Consider the following 24,624-nt stretch of genomic DNA (forward strand, 5'->3'; position numbering starts at 1 on the left):
AAACTGCTTTTAACAAACCAATTCACACACAACTCATAACTAAACTATAATTACACATTTTGCTAAATTTCATTTCTTTTCCAACAGCCTTGTGTGCTTCTGGCTCCTTTTCTTCCTCTCTGGATAAAAACATCAGCCCAGCGTCTGATGGCCAATGCTGCGGGTGCTGCCCGTCTGGCTGTGGCCAGCAGCGCGTGCCCAAACACAAGCGGGTGCCTTCTGGACAAGGGGATGGACTGGCACGAGCAGCCATTTTCCCTGGTGAACCTGGGAGGAACCTGGGCAAGTGCAGAAGATTGGGATGACCCTGGCATGAGAGAATGTGTGGTGTGTCTCTGATGATGCTGCCAGCACTGCAAAGGAACAGCCAAGACAAGCACTGGAAGCAGACACATCCTGCCAGTTTCTGCTTGTGAGTGTCTGTCCGAATTTTCCGTCATCTCCCTCATGATCGTCATTGGGGGACCACTGAAGAGAAGACGCCCCTGTCTTGAATCTCTGGCTCCAAGGGAGAAAGTCATATGCCTGAGACCTGAGAGCGTTGCTAAGCCATTGTTTTCACAGGTGTTGTTTGCTGTGTGCTACACTGAGACCAATGAGAAGAAGAACAGGGCACTGCGCCCTTTGTGCAACAACAGCCTTGGGAGCTCTCTCACCTCTCGGCCTGGCTGGACTTCTCCTGAGTTTCAGGTGGTCTCCCACAGAAGACCCTCACCTGTTTTACAACCACCGTGACAGACAGACTGGGATGTAAGGAGCCTCTCCATCAAGGACTGAGACATGGAACCCCCATGTGAAAAGGCCCCTCTGCTCCTTCCAAGGACTGGGACTGAAACCCCCAGCCCGGGGCAGGTGTGTGGGGGAGGCAAGCTGACCAAAGCGAGATGTTTGCCTGCAGGATGTGACCGCTGGACCAAGAAGACAATGGCTCTCGCTTACTGCTGAGAGCATGGACTACCTGTTACATCTATTCCTTATTGTATCTGTTTCCCCCCCTCACAATTTCCAATAGAGTTATCATAATAAAAACCTATGAGTTAGCGAGAGACTTCGAGATCTCCCCGATGTAACAGGCGGATCCTTGACTGGACTGGACCAAAGGACTTCGTCTCTACGTTTGGTAGCTCTATCCCCCTCTTTCTCTCTCTCTCTCTCTCTTTTGTCTCTCTCTTCCCCCATCTTTTTCTCTCCCTTAATCCCTCTATCACATTTTGCTGTGGTCATTCAATAAAAGTGCATTTGTTTTGATTATCATTGCAAATCCCCTTGTACCGTGTCAGTTATTTTTGCACCCTGAGATCAAATCCATGAACCATCACAAAACCCATCCGTGAGGATGGATCGTGACAGCCCCGAGGACCCCTCCCCAAATTCCCCCCCAGCACCCCCAGACCCTGCTAAAACCCCCTCAAGTTCCCCCCAGACCCTCCCCAAATCCCCCCCCCAAACATCCTCAAGACCCCTCCCCAAATTCCCCTCACGACCCCTCCAGGACCCCTCACCTGTCCCTGCGCCTCCTCAGCAGCTCCCGGAGCCCCCCGTCCTCTCCCAGCGCCTCCCCCGCTCTCTCCAGCGCCTCCCGCAGGACCCGCCCGAGCCCGGGGCGGCTCCCGGGGGTCCCTGAGGGGGTCCCGGGGGGCGAGGGGGGGAGGGGGCGCCCGCTCCATGCCCGGCCCCGGGGTCAGGGGGCGCCACTTTGGGCTCGGTTCTGATTGGCTGGAGTGGCGCGGGGAGGGTGGGAGTTGCTGCGGGGAGACGCCCGGTGATTGGTTGATTTCGTAGAGGGCACAGCGATTGACAGAAGAGGGGCGGGGGAGGTGGGCTTTGCCGAAGGAAGGTGCCCAGTGATTGGTTAGATTGACAAAAGAGAGGCAGGCGCTGCTGAGCGCAGATCACCGGTGATTGGTTGGTTCAGCTCGAGAGAGGCAGGAGTAGCTGATGGGACACCTGCGGTGATTGGTTGGATCGGGTGCACGGAGAGGCCGGTGTTCATGAGGGGAGACCCGCGGTGATTGGATGGTTTGGAGCAGGGCGCGCCGCTATTGGCTGGGAATAGTCCGGGATTTTTAAGGGACCTTTCCTGGTTTTTTGGGAAAAACTCTCGGATTTTTAACGGAAAAATTCTCATGTTTTGCAGGAGAAACATTCCTGCATTTTTTGACCCCACATGACCCCAAATAACTTCAAAACACTCGAAATAAACCCCAAATAACCCCCAAAACCCCCAAACAATACCTAACAGTCCCCCAAATAACCCCAAACAAACCCAAATAACCCCAAAAATCCAAAAAACACCCCAAATTAAACCAAAAAATCACAAGATGATTTCAAGCACAGCTAAAAAAAACCCATATGCACTAACATTAACTGCAAGAACCTAAATAAACAAATAAGCCCCAAAAAACCCAAATAAGCCTAAACAAACCCAAATACTTCCAAATAAACCAAAATAATTCCAAATAACCACAAAAAAACAGAAATAAACCAAGTAAAACCCAAGATAAACCCAAAATAGTCCATAAATAACCCCAAACAAACCTTAAATAAACCCAAGTAAACCCCAAGTAACCTCAGTTCTTCCCGTTCCCCCCCAAAACAGATCGCGACCAATCACAACGCGCAGCACTGACGAAGACCCTCTTGCTGGGCGCAAACCCAGAGCACTGGCCCCGCCCAGCGATCTTCAGCCAATCAGCGCCCGGCCAACCTCCGACTCATCACTTGCCGGGCACACACCAAGGCCTCTCACTGCGGTAAATAATCAGAGACTGTGCGGGGTAATTTCCAGCCAATCAGAGCGTGTCTCGCTGATGACTCATCAGTTGCGAGGAGCGGAATTTGGGGAGGGGTGGAAGGTGACGCTGGGGATGGGCTGGAACCCCAAATTAATCCAAAACGGGGTCGGGAGCCCAAAACGGAGCAGGAGGGGCCTGGAGCCCCCAAAACCAAACACGGGGGAGGGAATTGGGGGAATGATTGGAAAGGGGAGGGAGAGCGGGGAAAAGAGGGTCGGGACCCCAAAATTCAGCTGGGAGGGAGATGGGACCCCCAAACAGGATGAAGCCAATTTTGTTCCTGGAATATGTAAAGTACTTTATGGATATGCAAAAAGTCTATGAATATGCAACAGGCTGATGTCATGGGAGACAAGGACCGTCGAGCACAGGTTGTTATGGCCAGCAAGACTCCCCAGTTATTTTTGGGGACAACCCTTAATTTATCTGGCTTTAATTACATCACCCTGTTGAATATTCATTGATCCTCATGCATGTCAAAAAACTAATTTACATATTTCAGGAATTATTTTACAGGGCCCAGCCTTGGCGGTGTCTCCTCATTTCAGGAGCCTCCACTGAAATGGAAAATGTAAACCCCCTCCTCTTGATTAGTAGTAGTAATAGAAATAGTAATAGTAATAATAATTATAATTTAAAAATAATAATTAATTTTGAAATTAAGGGGCTCTCAGGCAAAGATATGGGAGTAGAAATAACAGTTCTTTATTAGGAAAAATTAAAAATACAAATACAGTAGTACAAACAAAATACAACACTGACAGAGTCAGAATCCTCTGGGAATCCAGTGAAAAAGGTTGATTCTCTCAGAATCCAATGGGAAAAGGGCTGATCCTTTGGGAATCTAGTGGGAAAAGATTTACCCTCTGGAAATCCAGGGGAAAAAAGCTGAAATTATGGGAATCCAGTGGGAAAACGTCTGATCCTCTGGGAATCCAGCGGGAAAAGCTGAAATTTTGGGAATTCAGTGGGAAAAGGGCTGATCCTTTGCGAATCCATTTCTTATGCCCCAAAGACAGGGCACAGGAAGGGACATGGAGTTTTTACAGGATATCCCAGGGGTGGAGTTGCGGTTGGGGTCAGGGGAGGAGTTCTTAGCAACACAAGAAGGGTGAGATCAAATTCCTGCCTCTTAGCAACAGCAGAACTCCACACAGAACGTGTCCCCAAATCCTAAATTCCCTCTAAAACTGAGAAATTACGGAACTGCAGATATATTCGATCAATTTCCTTCATTTAACCCAGTTTTGGTGTCCTTAAAGGATGAAGGTGAAGCAGAGGAAAATTAAGGCCAAACAAAAAGTAGAAGCAGCCAGGTGTGTTTCCAACATGGATGACAGGGAATGGGAGTGACCAGGGCTGTGCCCAAAGTGCCTCCTCCAGTGGGGGATGGAGCTGGAGCAGCGCACGAAGCTCTGCCCGCACTCGGGGCACTCGCAGGGCTTCCCTTACCAGTGCCTCCGTAGGTGTTTGGTCAAGTGAGAGCTCTGTGAGAAGCTCTTGCCACACTGGGGACACTCGTAGGGCCTCTCCCCAGTGTGGATGCGCTGGTGAGTGATGAGATGGGAGTTCTGCTTGAATCCCTTCCCACAGTCGGGGCAGCGGAAGGGCCTCTCCTCTCTGTGAATCCAATAGTGCCGGAGGAGAATGGAGCTGGTCTTAAACCCCTTCCTGCATTTATCACACTCGTAGGGCCTCTCCCCAGTGTGGATGCGCCGGTGGGTGATGAGGTGGGAGTTGTGCCTGAATCTCTTCCCGCAGTCGGGGCACTGGAAGGGCCTCTCCTCCCTGTGACTCTGATAGTGCTGGAGGAGACGGGACCTGCTCGTAAACCTCTTCCCACACTTGGAACACTCGTAGGGCCTCTCCCCAGTGTGGCTCCTCTGGTGCACAATCAGGCTGGAGCTCCGGCTGAAGCACATCCCACACTCGGAGCACTTGTACGGCCTCTGCCCAGTGTGGATTCTCCGGTGCACGATCAGGCTGGAGTTCTGTGTGAACCTCTTCCCACACTCCCCACACTCGTAGGGCCGTTCCCCAGTGTGGATCTTCTGGTGCCTGATCAGGAGGCAGCTCAACCTGAAGCTCTTCCCACACTCCTCGCACGTGTGAGGCTTCTCCCCATCATGGAGCTGCTCATGGAGCACCAGCTCCAAGCTCTGGCTCCGTCTCCGGCCGCCTTCCCGGCCCAGGCTGGCTCTTTCCCCCTCAGATCCCCGCCAGTTGCGTTTGCAGCCCCTCCTCGTGCGGCATCTCCGGGCCTTTTCCTCCCCGTTGGCTTCCTGCGCCGTGGAGCCACTCAAAACGGCCTCTTCCACCAGGTTCTGCCGCGGGCATTTGTCCTCCCTGCTCTCCATGCTCACCTCCTGCTCTGGGGGAGGAAGGACAAGGACAGGATGGGATTTGCCTCCGTGCCACAGGCAAGGAAAAGGAGATCACCCCAGGGCGTCCCCAGGAGGATGGCACCGGCACCCACTGATGACCACCCAAGGGGCCTTTTCTGATGTGCCTTGGACTTCTTCATTCTCCAAACATCCCCAAAATCCCCAACCCAGGGACCCCCTGGGATATCCAGGCCAAGCTCCCCCTCCCGCTCACCGGCGCAATGGGGGGCCGATGATCCCACAGGTGGGGACTGCGAATTCAGGCAGGGATCAACCGCGTGGTTCCCTCAGCTCAGCCTCGATCTGCCTTTGTCCCTCCTCTTGCTCTTCCTCCCACTCCTCCCCTTCCTTCCCCCCTCCTCCTCCCCCTCTGTCTTATCCCCACCTCCTTCTCCTCATCCATCCCTCCCCTTCCATCCCTTCTCGTCCTCCTCCATAACACCACCTCCTTCTCCTCCTTCCATTGCTGCTCTCTCTCCGCCTTCATCCCTCCTCTTCAATCTGCCCGTCCCCCTGCTCCTCCTCCCAAACCCCACCTCCTCCTCCCCCTTCATCCCTGCCCTTCCCTCCCTCCTCCTCCTCCCCCAGCAGCAGCCACACCCTCGGTGCCCCATTCCGCGGCAGGAGCGTGGATGGAGCCAGGACAGGTCGGGATGGGCAGCGCGGGGCTCTCGGCTGCTCCAGCCGCTGCGGGCGGGGGGAACCCGGCCTGGGCCAAAGGAGAGGCAAACTGGGCAAACTGGGGGCTGCACATCCAAACTGGGCCTTGCTGGGGACCTTGCCTGGGCACTGCCAGCCCTTGGGGCTCCTCCTGGCACATCCGCCAGGGGGGAACGCACACAGGGCTGGGGGATCCCAGCAGTGGCAGCACTGCCAGGGACTGGGCTGCACTGGGATCGTACTGGGGGTGACTGGGACTGTACTGGGCTTGTACAGATATCATACTGGGATCGTACTGGGATCGTACTGGCTTTGTATTCACATCATACTGGGATTGTACTAGGATCATGATGGGACTGTACTGGGTTTGTACTGACATTATTCTGGGATCATATTGCCATGCCAGGGCAGACTGTGATCTCACTGACACTGGGATCATTCTGGGATCATTCTGGGATCATACTGGGAGCAACTGGGACTTTACTGGCTTTCTATTGACATCCTATTGGCATCATACTGGGATTGTACTGAGTTTGTACTGACTCCATGCTGCCATCATACTGGGATCATGCTGAGATCACACTGGGAGTGAGTAGGAGCCTGGGGGGGGGCAATTGAGACCATGTTAGGGGTAAATGGGATATACTGGGATGAACTGGGATGGTGCTGAGGATGGCTAGGATCATACTGGCAGTGAGTGCGACTACACTGAGGCTGACTGGGAGTGCTTGGGAGCAAATGGGATCATACTGGAAGGAACGGGAAAGATGGTGGAGGGAACTGGGGTACCCTGGGATACACTGGGAGTGACTAGAAGGAAAATGAGGGTGAAAGAGAGCAACTGGAATCACGTGCAGCACAACTGGTTTATTCTGGCAGAGACTGGGAGCACACTGGGCTCATATTTGGATCATACTGGGAGTGACTGGACTAATACTGGGAGGAACTGAGTGTCACAGTGAGCCCTCCCTGCACATCATCCCCCATATTGGGCCTGACTGGGAGCAACTGGGAGCAAATGGCATCATACTGGGACTCACTGAGTTGATTGAGGAACCATGAACCACTGAGGAACCATGAACCAGTTCCATTGAACTGGAACCATGCCGGCGGCAGCTGGGACCAAACTGGGAGAGATTTGAAGTAAGTGGGACTATACTTGTAAAAAATGCATATTTTCTGATTGGATTTTCGCAAATATAAAAATGAATATTATATGTCTTGTGTTAGAAAGTACTGCTGTATTAATTCTCTTAAGTAGTGGGTTAAATATAGTTTTAGGTTATTAAAAAAATGTTAAAATAGAAACTATGCTTAGTAAGAGGCTTTTTTTAAAGAAATGACTTGCAGCGAGATAGCAGCCACAGGACACCTAAATCTTTCAGAGAAAAAGAATTTATTGCTCTCTTATCAGAAGAAATAAACTTCTTCCCGCCTCAAAGGCGCTGTTAGGATTCAGAGGAAGAAGTTGGCACGGACCAGACAGAATCCTGTGTTTGAATGGAATTTATGCATCATGTATGAAGTGCATGAATATGCAACAGGCTATTGTTTTTAATGGTTAATCCTGTGTTAACCGGTGTCCTTTTTCAGGCTCGGGTGTCCTTTTTCAGGCTCGTGCTGCCCAGAAAAAGGTACCCAGACATCCCTAACTCTTGGTATTTATTGTCTCATATTGTCCTAATTGGATTTGTCGCAATTGTTATTACTCTAACATTATTGCTATTTTTTATAACCATTTTATTACTATTAAACATGTAAAATTTTAAAAGCAAGTGATTGGCATTTTTCACAATTTCGTAGCAGAGGACGGTTATTAACACCTCGCATGCCGGTGCTTTAGGAGAGTCAGAGTGGGGAAGGCGCACCCTGCCCCGTTGGCAGCCTCGCTCTGTCTCCCCTGGGGTGGCCGACAGACGCAGGTTATGGTGGACAAAAGGAGACAATAAAACAAAGAGAAGGGAAAAAGGCTCCCTAGAACCGCAGTAATTGGCCCCCTAAGAGTAGTAATGTGCACGAAGAACGCGGGAAGGAAAAGGGATTGGTAAGTATTTCTCGGGGGGCAGGTACAGGGGGATGAATGTGTGTGAATGAGAGGAGGGCTGGTTGTCCCAGACCTGCCAAGTGAGTGCTGGAGTCTCCCACGCTGCGTTTCCGACTTCCCGCGGTAAGTGGCCAGGAAAGAGATGTAGTGAATGTTAACAGGAGTGAGAGAATCCCCCGGGGTAACTGGGACTGGGTCCCAGAGAGGGGCTGGACCCATCGGAGGAAGGGAGCAGAGGAGTTTTCGAGCCCAACCCACTAGGAAACAGGACAAAAGGGGCCCCTAAAAACCTGCTGGGTTGAGGGATAAGAGTTCCCAAGAGCATCCAGAATTAAAACCTGCTGGGTGGAGGGAATACTTTTCCAAAAGCATTCAGGCTTAAGCAAAATTCTGCCGGATTGAGGATATGCTCAAGAGCATCTGGGATTGGAGCACACAGCTGGACTGAGGGATAAAAAAAATGCCCAGGTGTTGGGGAAGATGAAATGGGAAAGCCTTATAAATATGATTGTCTGGCAAAAGATTTTTTGACAATATAGAAACTATAAGCGAGACTGAAATGAAAGCAAGCTTTGAGATACCTTAGTTTCTGAACAACTGGAAAACAATGGTATGGCTGACTGAAGGTAATCCCCCTTTGATGAAACAATTCCCTCTGCTTGCAGACAGACCCAAGGGTAAGAGCAGACCCTACTAGCTCAGCAGAACGGGTCCAAAGAGGAGTTTTAAGGGTTTAAAATGTAACACAGTATGGTGATGTAATGATTCTTATAGGCTGTATGTAAATTCTGTAGGATTTGTATCTTGTACTAGATTGGTTAGTGAGAAATAGAATATTCAACACAGAAGAAGATTGATTGTATTGTAACAGGACCCTTACACTCTTATGCTCTTCCCCTCTTACTCTGTTACCCTCTCTCCCTCTCTACCCCTCTCTTCTCTCGGGCCTGCTCCGAGCTGTGCCTGGCAGCTCCAAGCAGGGCCCTGCACCCAGGCCCTTTGCAATAAACCGCAAGTTCCACGACCTGGCTGCAGAGATCTCTCGTCTCCGTCCGTCCCCGACAGCCAAGGGCATCTGAGGTTGGACAACACAGCTGGGTTGAGGGATATACAAGAGCACCAGGACTGGCCAGAAACACCTAAAATTGTAAGAGGTGATGTGAAAGTAAAAGGTACCTTATTGTTGTCTTGTTGTGTGTGAGAGTGAGTCACACACAAAATCTGCCTCAGCTTCCCGGGCGGGTGGGAAGGGGGGACTGTGGAAAGAGGAGTGTGTGACCCACAAATAAGCCATTGTTCTCCTGGGCGTGTGGGGGCTGTGGCATAAGGTACAGGTGACCTGGAAACGGGCCATTGTCCCCCCAGGGCGTGTGAGGGGGCCTGGCTAAAGAGTGTGAGTGACACACAAATCAGCCTCACAGGTGAACGGCACCGGAGGCAGCAGAGTCAGGGCCCTCCCAGGAGGCCCGGAGATACTGAGACCCAGAGGCCACCCCAAGGTGAGGGGGGGCCACAGGGACCCGCGATTCTCTGTCAACAGGGATCCACTCTGTGTCCTGAGGGTGGGAAAGAATGTGTGGAAGTGAGTGAGAAATAAAAGTGAGTGAATGTAGAGGAATGGAAGTATAGGCACTGTATATTGTGTATTTTAAGCTTCACTATATCTCCTTGGAGGGAGGTGTATTGTACTGAAAGTAGTGTGAGCAAAATGATTTTTATTTTTTGGTGTGTAGTTGAAAGAAAAGTAGTATTTAGGTTGTTAGTGAATGTGAAAAACAGAGGCAGAAGATGAATAGATAAGATCTTGAAAAATGAGACAGAAAACCTGTAAGTTGGATACAGGGAAAAAAAAGAAAAAAAATAGTCCTTTGGGAGTTATGTTTGCTAACAGAGATACAACTCCTTGCTAAAGGAGAAAATACAGGGTATGTAGTAGTCGATGGGAAAAACATGCAAACTGTGGAAAAAGGGAAATTAACCCTAAACTAGTAAGCTCAAACTTCTGAATTATATACTTTGAAAAGAGCACTAGAATATTTACCACAAAATAAAGGAACTATATATACTGATACAAGGTATGCCTTTAGGCAAGTACATGCCTTTAAAAGTTTTTGAAAGAAAAATATTACTTAATACAAGAAGAAAAGGATTAGTACAAGAGTAACTTATTTTAGAGGTTTTGGAGGCATTAAAATACCTAAAACAGATAGCAATAGAACACATTAAGGAACCCCAAAAGGGAAAGACCCCAGAAAGAAGAGGAAATAATTTGGCAGATCACAAAGCTAAGGATGCAGCAGAAAACAGAGCTGAAAGAGTTATGTTAATATGAAACCCAAACAAGGAAAAATCAGAAATTCCAAGTTTAGGGAAGCCGAGAAAAAAAAATTAAACAAGACAGGAAGTGAACAAGATAAATCAGGGAAATGGAAACTTCTTGATGGAAGACAATTACCTAATGAAATGTGCTTCTAGGAAAATATTAGAATACATGCATCAGAAAACGCACCGGGGTACTCAAGCTTTGTGTGATCATTTTTTAAGGAACCATGGGTGCACTGGGATTTTTGGAGTGCAAAGCAAGTAACTGAAAGATGCTTAATTTGCCGAAGGATAAATAAAAACCTGATGAGAAAAACAACATTAGGTGGTTGTGAGTTAACTCGTAGACCATTTCAAAGTATCCAAGCAGAAGTTTGGATTTGTTAGGTTCTGGATTTATTCGTTAAAAAACCCCATTTAATCTAGAAGAAAGAGAATATGCCATACGTTAGACAGGAGAATTTAGGAGAATAAAAATCTTTGAAGTATCAGAAACACCCGAGGAAAAACAAGAAATAAAAAGAGAAAGGAAAGGGACAGGAACAAGAGGGAAAATCAGAAGGAGAGTGGGATCCTCTGCAGGTCTTGCCCCCTCCGTTCGCGGCCCAGGCGCCTGTCCCGGGTCGCGGCTTGCTGCCCGCCTCAGCTCCGCCTGCCCCGGTTTCCATCCCAGGTGCGGCCTCACTGCCCAGGGCAGCTCCACCTGCCCCGGCGCTGTCGCTCAATTTGTGTGCCCTGCTCCCACTGCCTGGCCCGCGGCCGCTCTGCCGCCCATGCTGGGCAAGATGGGGGTTGCTCTGTCCTGCCGCCTGCTCCGAGGTCACCGCGCCCACCGCACCCAGGGGGGGTCCCAGCCATCCCATCCCCGGCTGCCCTGCCCGTGCCACCTGCGCTGGGCACCGCCGCTGCTGCCGGGCTCTCCCACCTGCCTTTGCTCTGCCGGCAGCGGCCGGATCAGCCACCATCAGCCATGTGGGGGCTACCCACGCTCCGCCTCGGGCCCCACGGGAAGATCCCCCTCTGCCGATTCCAGCAGCAGACCCTGCCCACACTCCCACCGAGCCTGGCCGGGATATCCTCCCCTGACCCCGTCCTGCTCTGAGTTACGTCCCCTTGGTAACCACAGCTCCGGCTGTTCAGGGAAACTCTCTCTCTCTACAGGAAGCACCTTATCAAAACACTAGGAGCTCAGTTAAAAGGCAGCCGTCTCCAAATTCTTTCTCAAAACACTGGACAAAGGCTATAGAAGGTAAAAAAGTGAAAGAGTTAGATGAAGGGATTGCTCTATTTCCGTTCAGAGAGGTTCCCATGGGAGGCATGCGCTGCCCCGCCCCGCGGGAGCCACCAGCGCCCCTGCCGGCCGTGCCCGGAACTGCACCCAAGGGGAAAGTGCCGCAGCCCAAAGGCCGGGACTGGGTCCGGGCTCTGTTTGCTGTCAGTGCCGCAGCTGTTGGTGTTTCTTTGCTTTATTATACACACTAGTAAAAAACTGGTATTCCTATTCCCATATCTTTGCCTGAGAGCCCCTCGATTTCACTACTCTAAAAATTGAGAGGGATGGGGGTTGCATTCTCCATTCCAAGAGAGGCTTTTTCTGCCTTCCCAAGAAGACACCTCTCTTGTAAAGCAAGACAAGCACCCACAGGCACTGAGGGGGCTGCAGGAGGGGCACAAGAAGGCCCTGCAGCACTTGGGCACAAAGGCACAGCAGGTGAGTGCAAGAAGGGAGCAGCAAAAGGCCAAGCTGAAGGCAAAGGCCAGGGCACAGTTCCTACAGCCCCTGAGGGATCAACCCCAGGGCCCAAGGGGGCCCCAGCACCCAGGGCATGGGCTCGGCCACAAGCACCTGGCAGAGGCATTGCCCTCCTCACCAGGGGAGAGCCCACCCAAACAGCCCCTGGCAAGGAACCAGGCCTCCAGCTGCAGGGCACAAGGACACTGCAAGCACAGACAGCAGCACCCTCAGGACCAGCAAGTCCACCCCTTGATGGACATGGATTGCCAGGGCTGTCACAGCTCCCATCACACCAGGGACCCTTCACACTGCAGCCCTTGAGAACATTCAGGGTGGGTCTGCATTAAGAGGAGGCATTTTCTGATTGACACAGGGGCCTCTCAATCCACTCTGAATCTTAGACTGAAGGGGGAAAATAGTAAAGGAATGTTTTAATTTTTAGGGAATGAGTGGGAAAGATGAGCAGGTATGATATGTTCAACCACTATTAAAAGATGTGGGGGATAGGTTTGAAATAAATCAATTGCTTTTTCTTCCTCCTGTGATTGTAATTAACCAGGAAGGAATTTGAGAGCTCTATTTTAATACTGTAAAAGGGGATACAGAGGCCAGTTCTGCTCTACCTTTGTGCCAAAATCTGAAAAGGCCCATGCTGAAAAGAACCCAGAAGTGTGGGCAGCCCCAGGGAAATACGGAAAATTAGATATGGAGCCTCTACAAATTACTTTAAAGCAACCAGGACAAGCAATATCCTGTTCCAAGACAGGGAATGAAGGGCTCACAGCCTGGGATTGAGTCCCTGTTAAAGGCAGGGCTTTTGGAGCCAGAGATGTCTCCCTACAACACTCCTATCCTGCCAGTCAACAAACTGGATGGATGGACAGCAGGAGGAAACACAGACTTTTCAAGTGCTAAAATGAAGATTAACTGAGGCTGCTTGCCCGGCACTTCCAGACAGGTTAAAAGAATTTGAATTATAGGTGGATAACAAACAGGGTCTTGCCAAAGGAATTCTTGCGCTAAAATATTTAACCCTATATAGGATCTCCTACAGTTCAAGTCTGGCATCAAGTTAAAGGTCTGACAACCAAACGAGCCTCTAAATGGATGAGCAGGGCTCGGTTATTACAGTGAGAAACTTGTTCAATGGCACAGGAGGATTTAGAACTGAGGACAGGGCAAGGGTTTAACCCAGCCTCCTGTTTGAACAGCCTGGAGAGGGGCTGGCAAGGAACCCAGGACTGCACTCAAGGGACAGAGCTCCAGACCCAGGCTGGGAGAGACTGATGGGACATTCCATGGCCTGAGGGAGAAAATGTGTTTGTGGATGGCTCTGCAAGGGCAGCAGAAGGGAAAAGAGCTACAAGACAGGCTGTTATTAAGGAAGGGGAATCCATCACTGCAGTGCTTCAAAATGTACCGATTTCGGTTCTTTTAAATCTTATTTCTCTGCTCAGGCTTGGTTTTCTTTGCCTTGGGGAAATGAATTTTAAAGCTTTTATTTAAGGGGTGTTACACCACTCAATGGAGATGAGTTTAACATCTCAACAGACTGGGAACAGCCCAAAAGACACCCACAGAGATAACGACCAGCAACAAAACATCAACATTGCCCAGCAGCAAGCAGCAACCAACAGCTACCCCAGGCACTGCCCCTGGCAGAGCTGGAGACACCTGGGCTGGAAAAGGCTGAGAAGGAAATCCAGGAGTGTGGACTGAATGCACATCAGAGGGGAAGAAATCCGGGTCCAACAGGAAACCAAGTACTAAAACCTTACACAACTTGGAAGCAATGAACATTAAAGCAGTGGATTTAGATTGGTTCAGACTACATAAAGTTTAGGAAAATCTAGGAAAACTCGCATGGCATGGAATGATTTTCTCTGCACAGCCGGGCTATTTGTGAAAGAATTGGCTTCTGTTGCACATCCAGGCCAGAACCAAGGAATGCCTTAACTCTGTAACACTAAAGAGATTCTTGCAGAGTTTTTGTTTTCCCTGAAGTTTCAGTGATAACTGTTATGAACAAAAATTCAGTTGATTTTTTTCTGTGAGAAAAAGTTACAAAAAGGCAGCCAGATCACTGTCCCTGCCCAAGTTTTATGGGTTTTGTTATTGTAATCACGGGTCGTTGAGGCTAATCGCTCCTTTTGTATTAGCAGAGCCTCGCCCGTGGCTAAGTTGTACCTTTCCAGAATAGTGAAGACACCTGAGAAGGTAAGGGGGGTTATGCAAAGTGACTCCAAGACCAGCATTCTTTGTGGGACTCCAAACCACGGAGAAAACCCCAAAAACGATGAGCCAAATAAGAGTTGAGAGACTGGAGTGATGTCTGGATGTGAGGAGCGGAGTGCTGGGCCTGCAGAGATGCTGGAAACCTGAATTGTTCCTCACCCTGCCTTCGAGAGCCCCCGGGCCAGGTCTGGGAGGAAGCAAGATGATCTGACGGGGATCACCACGCCCTAAAGGCTCCCAAGAGGACTGGATCCCCCAGCTCTGACCCTAGTGGACAAAGCTGTGCATATCCTCCTCCTCTGAGTCGCCATGGGAGACACGACGGGGACTGCAGCCCTGCCGAGCCGCCCAATCCTGAGCTGATCACTTTTAATAAAGGCATTAAAAAGGAGAAGAAGACACCTCTTCTGAACCTGTTTATTTCAATAACAACAAGATAATAATTTTTTATAATAATTCCCACTTTATATTGTCAGGTAGGTTTGGGACAGAAGTGTGAGAATCAATTTTTGGTCTGAGTTTTTCAATGTCTGCCTTTATGGTGCATTTGTAGAACTGAAGAGCTTTAACCGTAATATTTTAAACTTGTATACAGTTAATACTTTTTTTTAAAAAACAGCAGATTCTGGCGGGGCCACATGTTACTCACCAGATGGCTGCCCTGGAAGAGAAGCTCCATTCCAGGCAGCCTGCAGAGGAGCTTTAGAAATGCAAATGAACACTGCTGGGCAAAGGGTGGACAATGCACCTGGGTCTCTTGCCTGGGGCAGGAATTGGGCTGATTCCCTCTGCCCCTCACCCCAAGCTCTGCCGGCTTGCACTGATGGAATTTGCACAGCTTAAGGCAGAGCCCAGGGGGAGGATATCTGACCCTGCAACACAAACGGTGAAGCTGCAAAGGGAAACAGCAAATGGAAAATGCTGGGAAAACTTCATTATAAATAAATGGGGGGCGAATCATCCCTCTACTCCAACATGTGCTGTCACTGTCTGTGTTATACAGGGTGGATTAGAGCACCGAGGAATTCTTGCTGCCACAAGTTCAGGGAAATCAGTTGGGAATCCAAGTATTTCATGATTCAATTAGAGAAAAGTGGTAAATTGATGAAGTCTTGCCTGAAGAGAGCGCCCAAAATGGGGAAAAGATGAACAAATCTGGGGCCAGCAGAACAAATCCTACAACACCATGGACCAGCCCCTGGGAACCCGAACCAGTTCATATCAGGAGCCACAGAACCCATTTCTCATTTCAATGGCATCAATAGATTACAAGCTGTCCTCGCAATAATAACCAACCAGACAGCTGCAGCTCCTGACCTTCCTGCTGATCAACCCACTGAAATGAGGAACACAACACTTAACCATGGGATGGGATCGGATCATCTGTTAGCAGAAGGAGGACGAGTTTGTGGAAAATTAAATGACACAAACTGCTGTTGGCAAAAAGATGACAGAGGAAAAGTGATTAAACAGATAACAAAAGGAAAGAAGAAAGCAGCTCATGTACCAGTCCAAACGTGGAAAGGACGGGAATGGGACACGGTAATTGGCTCCCTGGCAGACCATGGGTTAAACGAATGCTCTTTCTCCTCTGATGTGCTGCAGCAACTCTCATCTTTTTACCATGCTCCACACCTTTGAGAGTGCAGCTCATTCAGCAGCTGAGCAAGGGGATTCAGGCGGCAGCCAGGCCTCCAGATCCAGAAACGGCTACAGAAGGACAGGGAATGAGGGCACTGAGAATAATCCCAAAACCAAAGAAGACTCACTAAGGAAAAAAAAAAAAAAACCGAAAAGAAAAAAAAAATCACTGAGTGAATCTGCCTAGAGATTGGGTCAGGGATTCGTACATAAGGAAGGGAAAAAACATCAGTTTCAAAAACTGTTACTAATTTACATGGACCGCTGCTCAGACAAAGTCCCGCTGAATTCCTGAACTTTCAGAAGAACAAAGACTTAACAGAGCCATGAATTTTGGCTGTTCTACAAAAGTGGGGGTGCACATTAACGAGGACATGCAGTTACCGGATCGGGAGGTCTGAACCTTCCAAGCACCTCAGCCAGTGGGCAAAGGGAGAGGGAGATGAGGCCGGGAAAATGAGGATAAAAAGGAGGCTGCGAACTACAACAATGGCAGAGAGCGCACGGCAAATGCCCCACGGCCTCTCCCTCTGCTCAGCAATAAAGTCACTTTTACAGGACTCCTCTGTCTCCTCTGGGCACACAAACCTCCGGCCACGGCAATTTCCCCGCACAGCCCCGGGCACGGGGCAGCCCCCTCTGTCCCAGCCACAGCAACCGGCCCGAGCCAGCGCTGCTCCGCCAGCGGCTCCTGCCGAGGCAGCGGCCGCAAGGAGACCGCGGGCAGCCGCTCCCGCAGCGCCCTCACGCCAGCGGCAACACGGGCCGGACACGGCACAACGAACCCGCCCGAGTCCCCTGCCGCCCCGAGGCCCGCAGCCAGCCCCGAGCCCCCGCACAACCCAGCGCGGCTCCCACCTGCGCTGCGGCCGCCTCCGAGCTCCGCCGCGACCTCACCGCGCTCCGGCCGCTGCCGCCGCTCACGGGACCACACACACGCTCCGACAATGGCGCCGCGGCCCAGCCACGGCCGCCCTCAGCCCGCCACCGGGGCCCTGCTCCGCCCCGCTCCCACCAATCAGCGCGCCACAACCACGACTGACGGCATCGTCGCCCAATCCCAGACAGGGGCGGGCTCTGCACGCGGCACAGCCCCGCCCCGCGCTCTCAGGGCTCCCCGGGCTGCGTGAGGGCAGAGCCGGAGCTGAGGAACAGCCCTGGAACGGGCCCGGGCCCGAGGGGGATTGAGCTGAAAACACAAACAAACTTCTCCGCACCTCCCGCCACGGCTTTCCCGGCACTGCGGCTTCGGTGGCTCAGGCACAGCGGGAAGCCCTGGAGCCTCACTTCTCCTCCCCCTAATTAGGAGCATCAGTGCATCGCTTTGATTTCCCCCAAAAAGGAAAAACCGCCCCAAACCCCTGTGGATGTGTGGGGGAGGGGAGAGATTTCGGACAGAAAACTCCAAAAACTCAGAGCAGGATAATGGGAATTAAGTGAAGAGCCTTAAACCCAGCTTTCCCCCACGCCTCTCTCCTTCCAGCTGCGCCTCCTACCCCGGCAGTGCCGCAGACAGGGAATGGGGCCGGGCTCAGTTCATGCCCCGGGGCTTCTCCCTCTGCTCAGGGACAGGAGTCGTTCCCCTGCTGCACCCTGGGCTCTCTCCCACCGGAGACTTCTTCCAGGAACTTCTCCGAGCTGAGTCCATCCCACGGGGCACAGCCCCCTCCAAGTGCTGCAGCGTGGGTCACTGTGCCCCGGGGTCTGTCCTGCCAGGACAGGCTTCTCCAGTGCTGGGCACGGAGGTTCAGGGACATGACACCATGAGCAACATGATCCAGTGAAGCCAAAATTATTATCCCTAGAAATACTATATTTATAGAAATTTCTACTGTCCATACATCTCTAGCTAATACATGACTGATTAACCCTGACTCTTCACACCTCTAAAATAGAATGCTGATTGAATCGCTTAATTTTTCATGCATATTGCTGTGGTCGTCTGGCCCAGTCCTGACTCACTTTTTTCTTACTTTCCCAAACTTGCTGACAAACTTGCTGAGTCCTGATGACTCTTCTTCCTGTATGTTTTTCAAGGGTATACCAACCCCGTTTCTGAATATGTCCATTATTCATTGTTTGTGAATGTGTCCATAGTCCATTATTACAAGCAGGCTGGATTGTGCTTTGGCTGAATATGTCAAGAACTCCTCAATCTGCAAAAAACTCTCAACAGTTCCCCAGTTTTTTGGGGGTTTTTTTTGCACAAGCCAGACTGATTTAAAAGCAGGTCAATTATTTTCTGCACACAGCATAGTAAGCAAGGCACTATAAGCAGAATTGAGAAAGGAATACAAAGTATCATAATGCCAAAGCCTAAGTCATTGAGCCAGCCTGTTATTTCCCAGGATTTTACCCACTCATCAAAAGAGTTCTCAACAACTGTGAGCTTTTTCATATTCTCCTTAAGCAATGACAGTTTCTTGTGAATAGATTCAGTGCTCAGAGAGATTCATGCAACACATCCCTTCAAAATCTTCACATCCATGTCCTTGTGCTAGCAACAAAAAATCTATAGCAGCCCTATCCTGTAACACAGCGTGGCATATGCTACCTACATCAGTGGTAAGCTCATTCACTACTTACCATGTAATGTTAATTTGTTTTCCTGTCCAACAAGCCAATTGTTTTAATTGTGTAAGGGCCTTTGATGAAGCTACTCCTGGTGAAAAAAGTGATGCCAATTTAACTGAAGGCCAATTCCACAATTCTACATTATCCTTACAGTCTGAGCCTAATAGATGCACACTACGTTTTGGACATTGGAATTTGTGCCTGATGTCAAGCATCTGTTGAGTGCTAGGGGCAAACAGTGTCAATTTCCCAAAATAGCACAGTCCTCCTAATGCTTTCTGAGGAATTGCAGGCCAAGCTCTATCTCCACAAATGAGAAAAATTCCATGAGGTAACATGCTTGCTGGTTTTTCTTTTAGGGACACAGACCATGTCCAATTGGCACAGTATGCCGTGGTATTGTAATACCACGAAGAATTAGGAGATATCCAAGTGCTACTACCTCTGGGTTTTTCTTACTTCTCCCTAATCAGTTCTTTACTCTTGTAGTACTCAAAGAATAAACAATAATTTCCTGGCACTGATCCCAAAATATCCAATTCCTGTGGTTCCTGACTTGTAGTATTTAAACCTTCAGTGATTGTAAATGCCTGAACTCCTACAGGATTTCTAGGGACTTTTTGTTTTTCACACCAAATTTCTGTGATCATCCCATTTTGATTAGTACACCAATTTGACCAGGCCTTACTTAAGTTGCCATAAATTTCAGCTCTGGTCCAATTTCCAAATTCTTCCACTGAGTCTAAGGGAATTCCAATTAAACAGGTGCAAAATGGATCCGAAGGTGTAGGTGGTGACAAGCAGAAAGGTTCTTGCCCTGTTCTGTTAGCCCATGTAACCCACATGTTAGCTCGCTGCTCTATATTGTATACACCCTGTGTTTCCCTAATCACTGCACCGAGCAACATTGTCAACATTTGCCAGACTGCTGCCATTGTTGCCGCTGTTGTCCATCACGCCTGCGCTTTGCCCAAATTGCTTTAGCCCGTTCCCACTCAGAATCTCTAAAGTGATGTCTTTGTGGTATTGCTATTCCTACTCTACATTCAGTAGCTAATATCTTGCTTTCTAGTACAATTTGGTTTACTATAGCAATTAAAGCAAGGTTAAACTGCACCCATAGTAACGATCTTTGCTCATATACTTCTATCAAAGATACATCCTGGAGAAAACTCTGATATCCTCCTGAGCTACGCCCTAAAAATTTAGTGAATGCCATTCTTGGAGTAATAGAGTTAAGTGTGTAAGAGCAGTTATTGCATATTAGGTTAATAGGCCTAAATTTTTGCTTTTTCCCCTCAAACCACTGCTAAATTACGTTCTTGATGAACTTGTCGCCAAGTTTTTAAGCTACACTTTATACAATGAACCTTAAGCCACGGCTTACATGCACAACCATGCAGATAACAAGAATTTTCTATCTGATTTACAACTTGTGATGAAAGTGAAGGTAAAAGAAGTCTGTGTATATCTAACCCGTGTGTATTAAGCCTATGTGGAATTGCTGGTACTCTCTTAGCATACTCCAGCAAACTTGGCAGATATTCCCACCGTTGTGGGAATATCCATTGTTCAGCTGCCAGGTGCTGAAGAATTGGATTCAGGGCTGTCTGGAATCGGTGCTTTTGCCGATTCTCCGCCTCTGGGCACAGCATGGGCTGGCGATGATGGTTTCAGATAGGGCTTCACCCACTTGGCTGGAATCCAACGAATGCCTTTGTCTGTAAGTAAGCACATATAACTTCTTCCTATTAATTTTACTGTAGCTGGTCCTTCCCATACCCCTGTTTCTGGACTTTTGAACATGGCCTGAATGCCGTCAGGCAATTTCTTGCTTGGATTTTGTGTGAGGGCATGATGCACAAGAATAGGTGGATCTTCCCTAGCTCCTGTTGTTCTAAGGTAATTAAGCACAAAAATGGCATTAGCTTTTTTTTCCTCGGGATAGCCCTGTAGTTCCCCCCTTTTGTTTTTGCAGCATGCCCTTGAGTGTCTGATGGGCACGCTCAATAGTTGCCTGACCAGTAGGATTGTGAGGAATACCAGTGTCATGTCAAATACCCCATAAATTACAGAAATATTTGAATCTTAAGGAACAGTAAGCAGGACCATTGCCAGTCCTAATTGCTAAGGGGATACCTAATATGGCAAAGCAATTGTACAAATGTTTCTCTACATGACGTGCTGTCTCACCTGTTAAGGGAGTAACCCACATAACACAAGAATAGGTATCAATGCAATCATGTACAAACATTTTCTGACTAAATTCTGCTACAGGAGTTACATCCATTTGCTACAATTGCAAGGGTTGAATACCTCTAGGGTTAACACCAGTGAATAAACCAATGCCATCTCGTTGACAATCAGGACAGGATCACACAATACCTGAAGCCTCAGTAAGGGGAATACCAAATTATTTAATTAAAGTTTTTGCAGATTGATGAAGAAATGCATGGGAAGTTTTAGCTTGCTTAATTTATCAGAGTTTGGCATTGGCCGGACAGTGGCTACCAACTGATCAGCTCGAGCATTACCTTCAGACAGACCAGGGAGAGCTTGATGACTACAAACATAAATAATAAAGTATTCCTGCCATCGCTGATTTAGGTTTTTAAGCAATCAGCTTAAAAGGGAATACAAATGCTCATTACTCACCTTATTAAGTACTGCTCTTTCTAGGCGTTGGACACAGCTAACTACATAAAGCGAATCAGAACCAATGTTAATGGCCTCATTATTCCAATTTTCAAAAGCCCAAATCACAGCTTTCAATTCTATTGTCTGCAACATATCTTTTACATCTCCAAAAATGACATGCTTTTTCCACACTTTGTCTTACTGCCAAGTGCAGACAGCCCTTTTTGACCTTTTATCTGCATCTGTAAATGCTGTCTGCCCAGACACCGACAGTCAGATCTCCAGGGTCTGTCCTCCAGATGCTGATGCTCCAATAAAGATGATAATACCCGGTGCCGTGGATAAATATCGTGAACTTTACCGTCATATCCAGCCAAAGCTATCTGTAAAGAAACAGAATGCCTAATTCCCCATTCATGATACCAGTTAGCCAATGGTACTACAATTGCATGTGGTTCGTGTCCCCAGATTTCCAATATTCTCCCTCTGTCCTTCATAATCAAATGAGCAAAAAGTTCCAGTTGAGTGGGAATAGTTCTAGATTGTTTTACAGGTAAAAATACCCATTCCAAAAAAACTTAAGGATTAGCTTGAGTTTTAACCCATTGACAAATCAAGGCGAAAGGATGCTTGGCATAATTGTCACCCTCTTTGCTCTGATTGATGATCATCAACTGAACTGGATCATCCTCGATCAGACGATGTGCATGCCATGTAGCAACCTTTGTGGCAATGTGATCCCAAAAAGGCTGTCTAGCAATGGTAGCTTTTAACTGGCTTAACAGGTCCCAACCAAGGAAACCTAGTAAAGTACCAGGAGTTTGCATGACATAAGGCCTTGTAGACACATTCACTCCATCTGGGAAAGTAAAAGTAATTACTTCCCTGCTCATCTGAGTTGCCTGAGTCCCTCCAATACCTGCAATGCCTAAAGCAGGATCAACCAATGCCCAGTTTTTTGGCCATATTGTGTTTGAAATGATGGTTACATCTGCTCCAGTGTCAATTATGAGTTTCTTAGTAATAGAATCACCATTAGGATGTGTCAAGGTTACCTGTTTGTCTGGTTTACCTCTTGTGATGTCCATGGCCCAATATACTTCTGGTTTACCTGTGGAACCAAAGCTTCCTGTTCCCCGTTTCTTGTAGTCTGTACAGGGGACACACGACTTAAAAGGAACAAGCTGAGCAATTCACAAACCTTTTGGAATAGATACAGGAGGGAAAAATGTTCTAATCATAATTTTAACAACCCCTTGATAGTCTGCATCAATAACCCCAGGAATTACATCCAAACCCTTTTTACTGGCAGATGATCTCCCTAAGACACAAGCACTCAGCCCATCCCCCAAGGGTCCTTTTACATTGGTATCTATCAGGTGCACAGCAGAGTCCGTGATGGTCACGTCTACTGTGGTTTCCACGTCCGCTCCGGCGTTTCCAGCAGTTGATGATCTGAGTGAGCAAAGCCCTCCTCCTCCTCCATGGGAGGCTGAGCTATCCAGACAGCTCTCCGTACTTGTTTTGTGATGCCTGGAGAGAAGGCACTCCGAGACCCGTTTCCCTGGAACCAACATTCTTTAGTATCGTGGTTATCTTTTTTGCAGATAGAACAAAATTTTTTCACAGTTGTAGAGCAACACTGACTCCCAACATGTCCGATTTTACCACATCCAAAGCACTTAATGTTCTTTCCTTCAGCTCTCTTTTGCAGTTTAGAAAGCAATGGTTTTACCACATCCTGTACTGCAGCAGCTACATGGGCTGCTTTTTGTGTCTCTGTAGCTCTAGCCATAAGTTCCAGCATTTCTGTAACATCAGCTCCCTTCCTTAATGTTCCCAAAATCTGCTGAGTTTTATCATTAGCATTGTCAAAAGCAAACATATTAAACAATTTTATTTTGTGTCTGTATACAAATCAGGATGATCATAGATAGCTTCATGCAATCTGTTTACAAATATATCAAAGCACTCATTCCCTCCTTGGCGAATCTGTGTCAAAGACTTAATGCATAACCCATCTGGAAGTGCAAGGATAGCATTATATGCTGGTTGTTGGCTCGTCCGTAAGACTTGATCAATGCTCCCAGCCTGGGCAGTGGCAGCAGCCCAGGGCCCTTTGCCAAGGAACTGTTGTGCTGTTGAACCACACAGAGGATCACCCTGCACTCTAGGTCTTGCTGCTTCCTGAGCACACTTTTCCTCCCAGCTTTTATGACACATCACCTGCTGACAGGGTGGCATTATAAGTCTTAGGGTATGCACATCAGCTGGAATTAATGTGTTAGATGTAAAAATATACTGCAGAAGTGACTGTGCAAGTTGGGATTCTAAACCAAATTGTGAAATTGCAGGTCTTAACCTTTCTAAAATCTTCCAATAGAAACGTTCCCAAACTCTACCTGCAGCATTAGTCACTACAGGAAAAGCCTCTGTATCATTTGAGAGCAAAGTCCCTTCTACAATAGCTTCTGTAATAACTCCCTTCCATTTTGTTTCTGAGCTGCTTCTGTTTCAGGATCACATTCCAACTCTAATTCCACATTTTTTACAGCATGAGAGGGAGGAATTTGTTTAACCGGCTCGAATGCTGGCTCAGAGACAAACTGGGAGGGTGGTAACCACTTTCCTGGTTGTCTGTCTATCATTGGCAAGTCCATTTTCTCAAAAGAATAGTCTCTTTTGGGGAAAACTGAATCATTCTGAATTACCAATTTTTGCAAATTGTCCACTAAAGATTTTAAATCCTCTTCAATAGAAGTATTATTCATAATAACATCTCCTTCCTTATCCTTTTCACATACAGCATGTTTAGTTTCTAAGTTACTGTTACCAACAGTTTCCTCACTCCGAGTACAACTGTCCTTTGTTCTGCAGGCTTATCCCCCTGAAGAGGTTTTTTCACTCTGAGTACAACTGACCTTTGTCTGACAGCCCAACCCCCCCGAAGAGGCAGCAGCTTCCTCTTTCTCGCTCTGAGCTGGAGGAGCAGTCAGTGCAATGCTCGATTCTGAGCTGAGGGGTTGTGGGCTGAGTGAGGGAATATCTAAGGTGGTAGAAAACAGTTGCTGGACTGAAGTGACTGGAAATGCCTGAGGCTGTTCTGACACAGAGGCAAGGGCTGCAGCAGCTTTCCTCTCTGCCTCTGAGGCTTGCAACACCTCTATGATAATTTTCTACAAAGTAGAATATTTAGACGCCTCTTTTGCCTCACTCCCGCCAGATGCAATACAGTCCCACAACATCCACCCCACAGCTTCTCATGTCGAAATCTCAAAAGCAACCTGTGCTCCTGCTACGAGATTATGGTCCCAAGCCCATTGCAATAGTCCCTTCAAATTGGAAGCATCATACTTTTGTTCTCTCTTAGAGAGGGTATTTTGGAGGAGTTTCTGAACACCTTCCCTTTCATGCTCAGACCCCATCTCCTCCCCAGCCGCTCACCTTGATCAGGGTGAGATTCAAGTCATCTACGATTGGAGCTCCAGTGACCTTTCCCTCTCCCCGGGGCAGTGAGGATACTTTACCCTGGCTGCTCCGCTCCTCGAGGGTTGGCTCCGATCCCTGCACAGCAGCCAAATTGCCGACCTCGAGTCC

At 48.5% G+C, this 24,624-nt stretch overlaps 1 protein-coding gene across 1 annotated transcript in view; it reads right to left on the reverse strand.

Moving 5' to 3' along the window:
- Window positions 1-22,115, reverse strand: part of LOC128945552 (zinc finger protein ZFP2-like) — a gene marked incomplete at its 3' end in the record, with an annotated part of 51,720 nt that extends 29,605 nt beyond the window's left edge. The window contains exons 1-4 of the mRNA XM_054289299.1: window positions 22,083-22,115; window positions 4,629-4,786; window positions 4,482-4,544; window positions 4,282-4,406 (exon numbers count right to left, since the gene is read on the reverse strand). Of these exons, the coding sequence (XP_054145274.1) occupies window positions 4,282-4,406; window positions 4,482-4,544; window positions 4,629-4,786; window positions 22,083-22,115 (379 nt within the window). The remainder of the gene's footprint in view (window positions 1-4,281; window positions 4,407-4,481; window positions 4,545-4,628; window positions 4,787-22,082) is intronic.
- Window positions 22,116-24,624: the final 2,509 nt, after the last annotated feature.

This window comes from Melozone crissalis, unplaced genomic scaffold (assembly GCF_028551555.1).
Source record: "Melozone crissalis strain CALT ecotype California unplaced genomic scaffold, PUWL_Pcris_2 ptg000066l_1, whole genome shotgun sequence".
Taxonomy (NCBI): domain Eukaryota; kingdom Metazoa; phylum Chordata; class Aves; order Passeriformes; family Passerellidae; genus Melozone; species Melozone crissalis.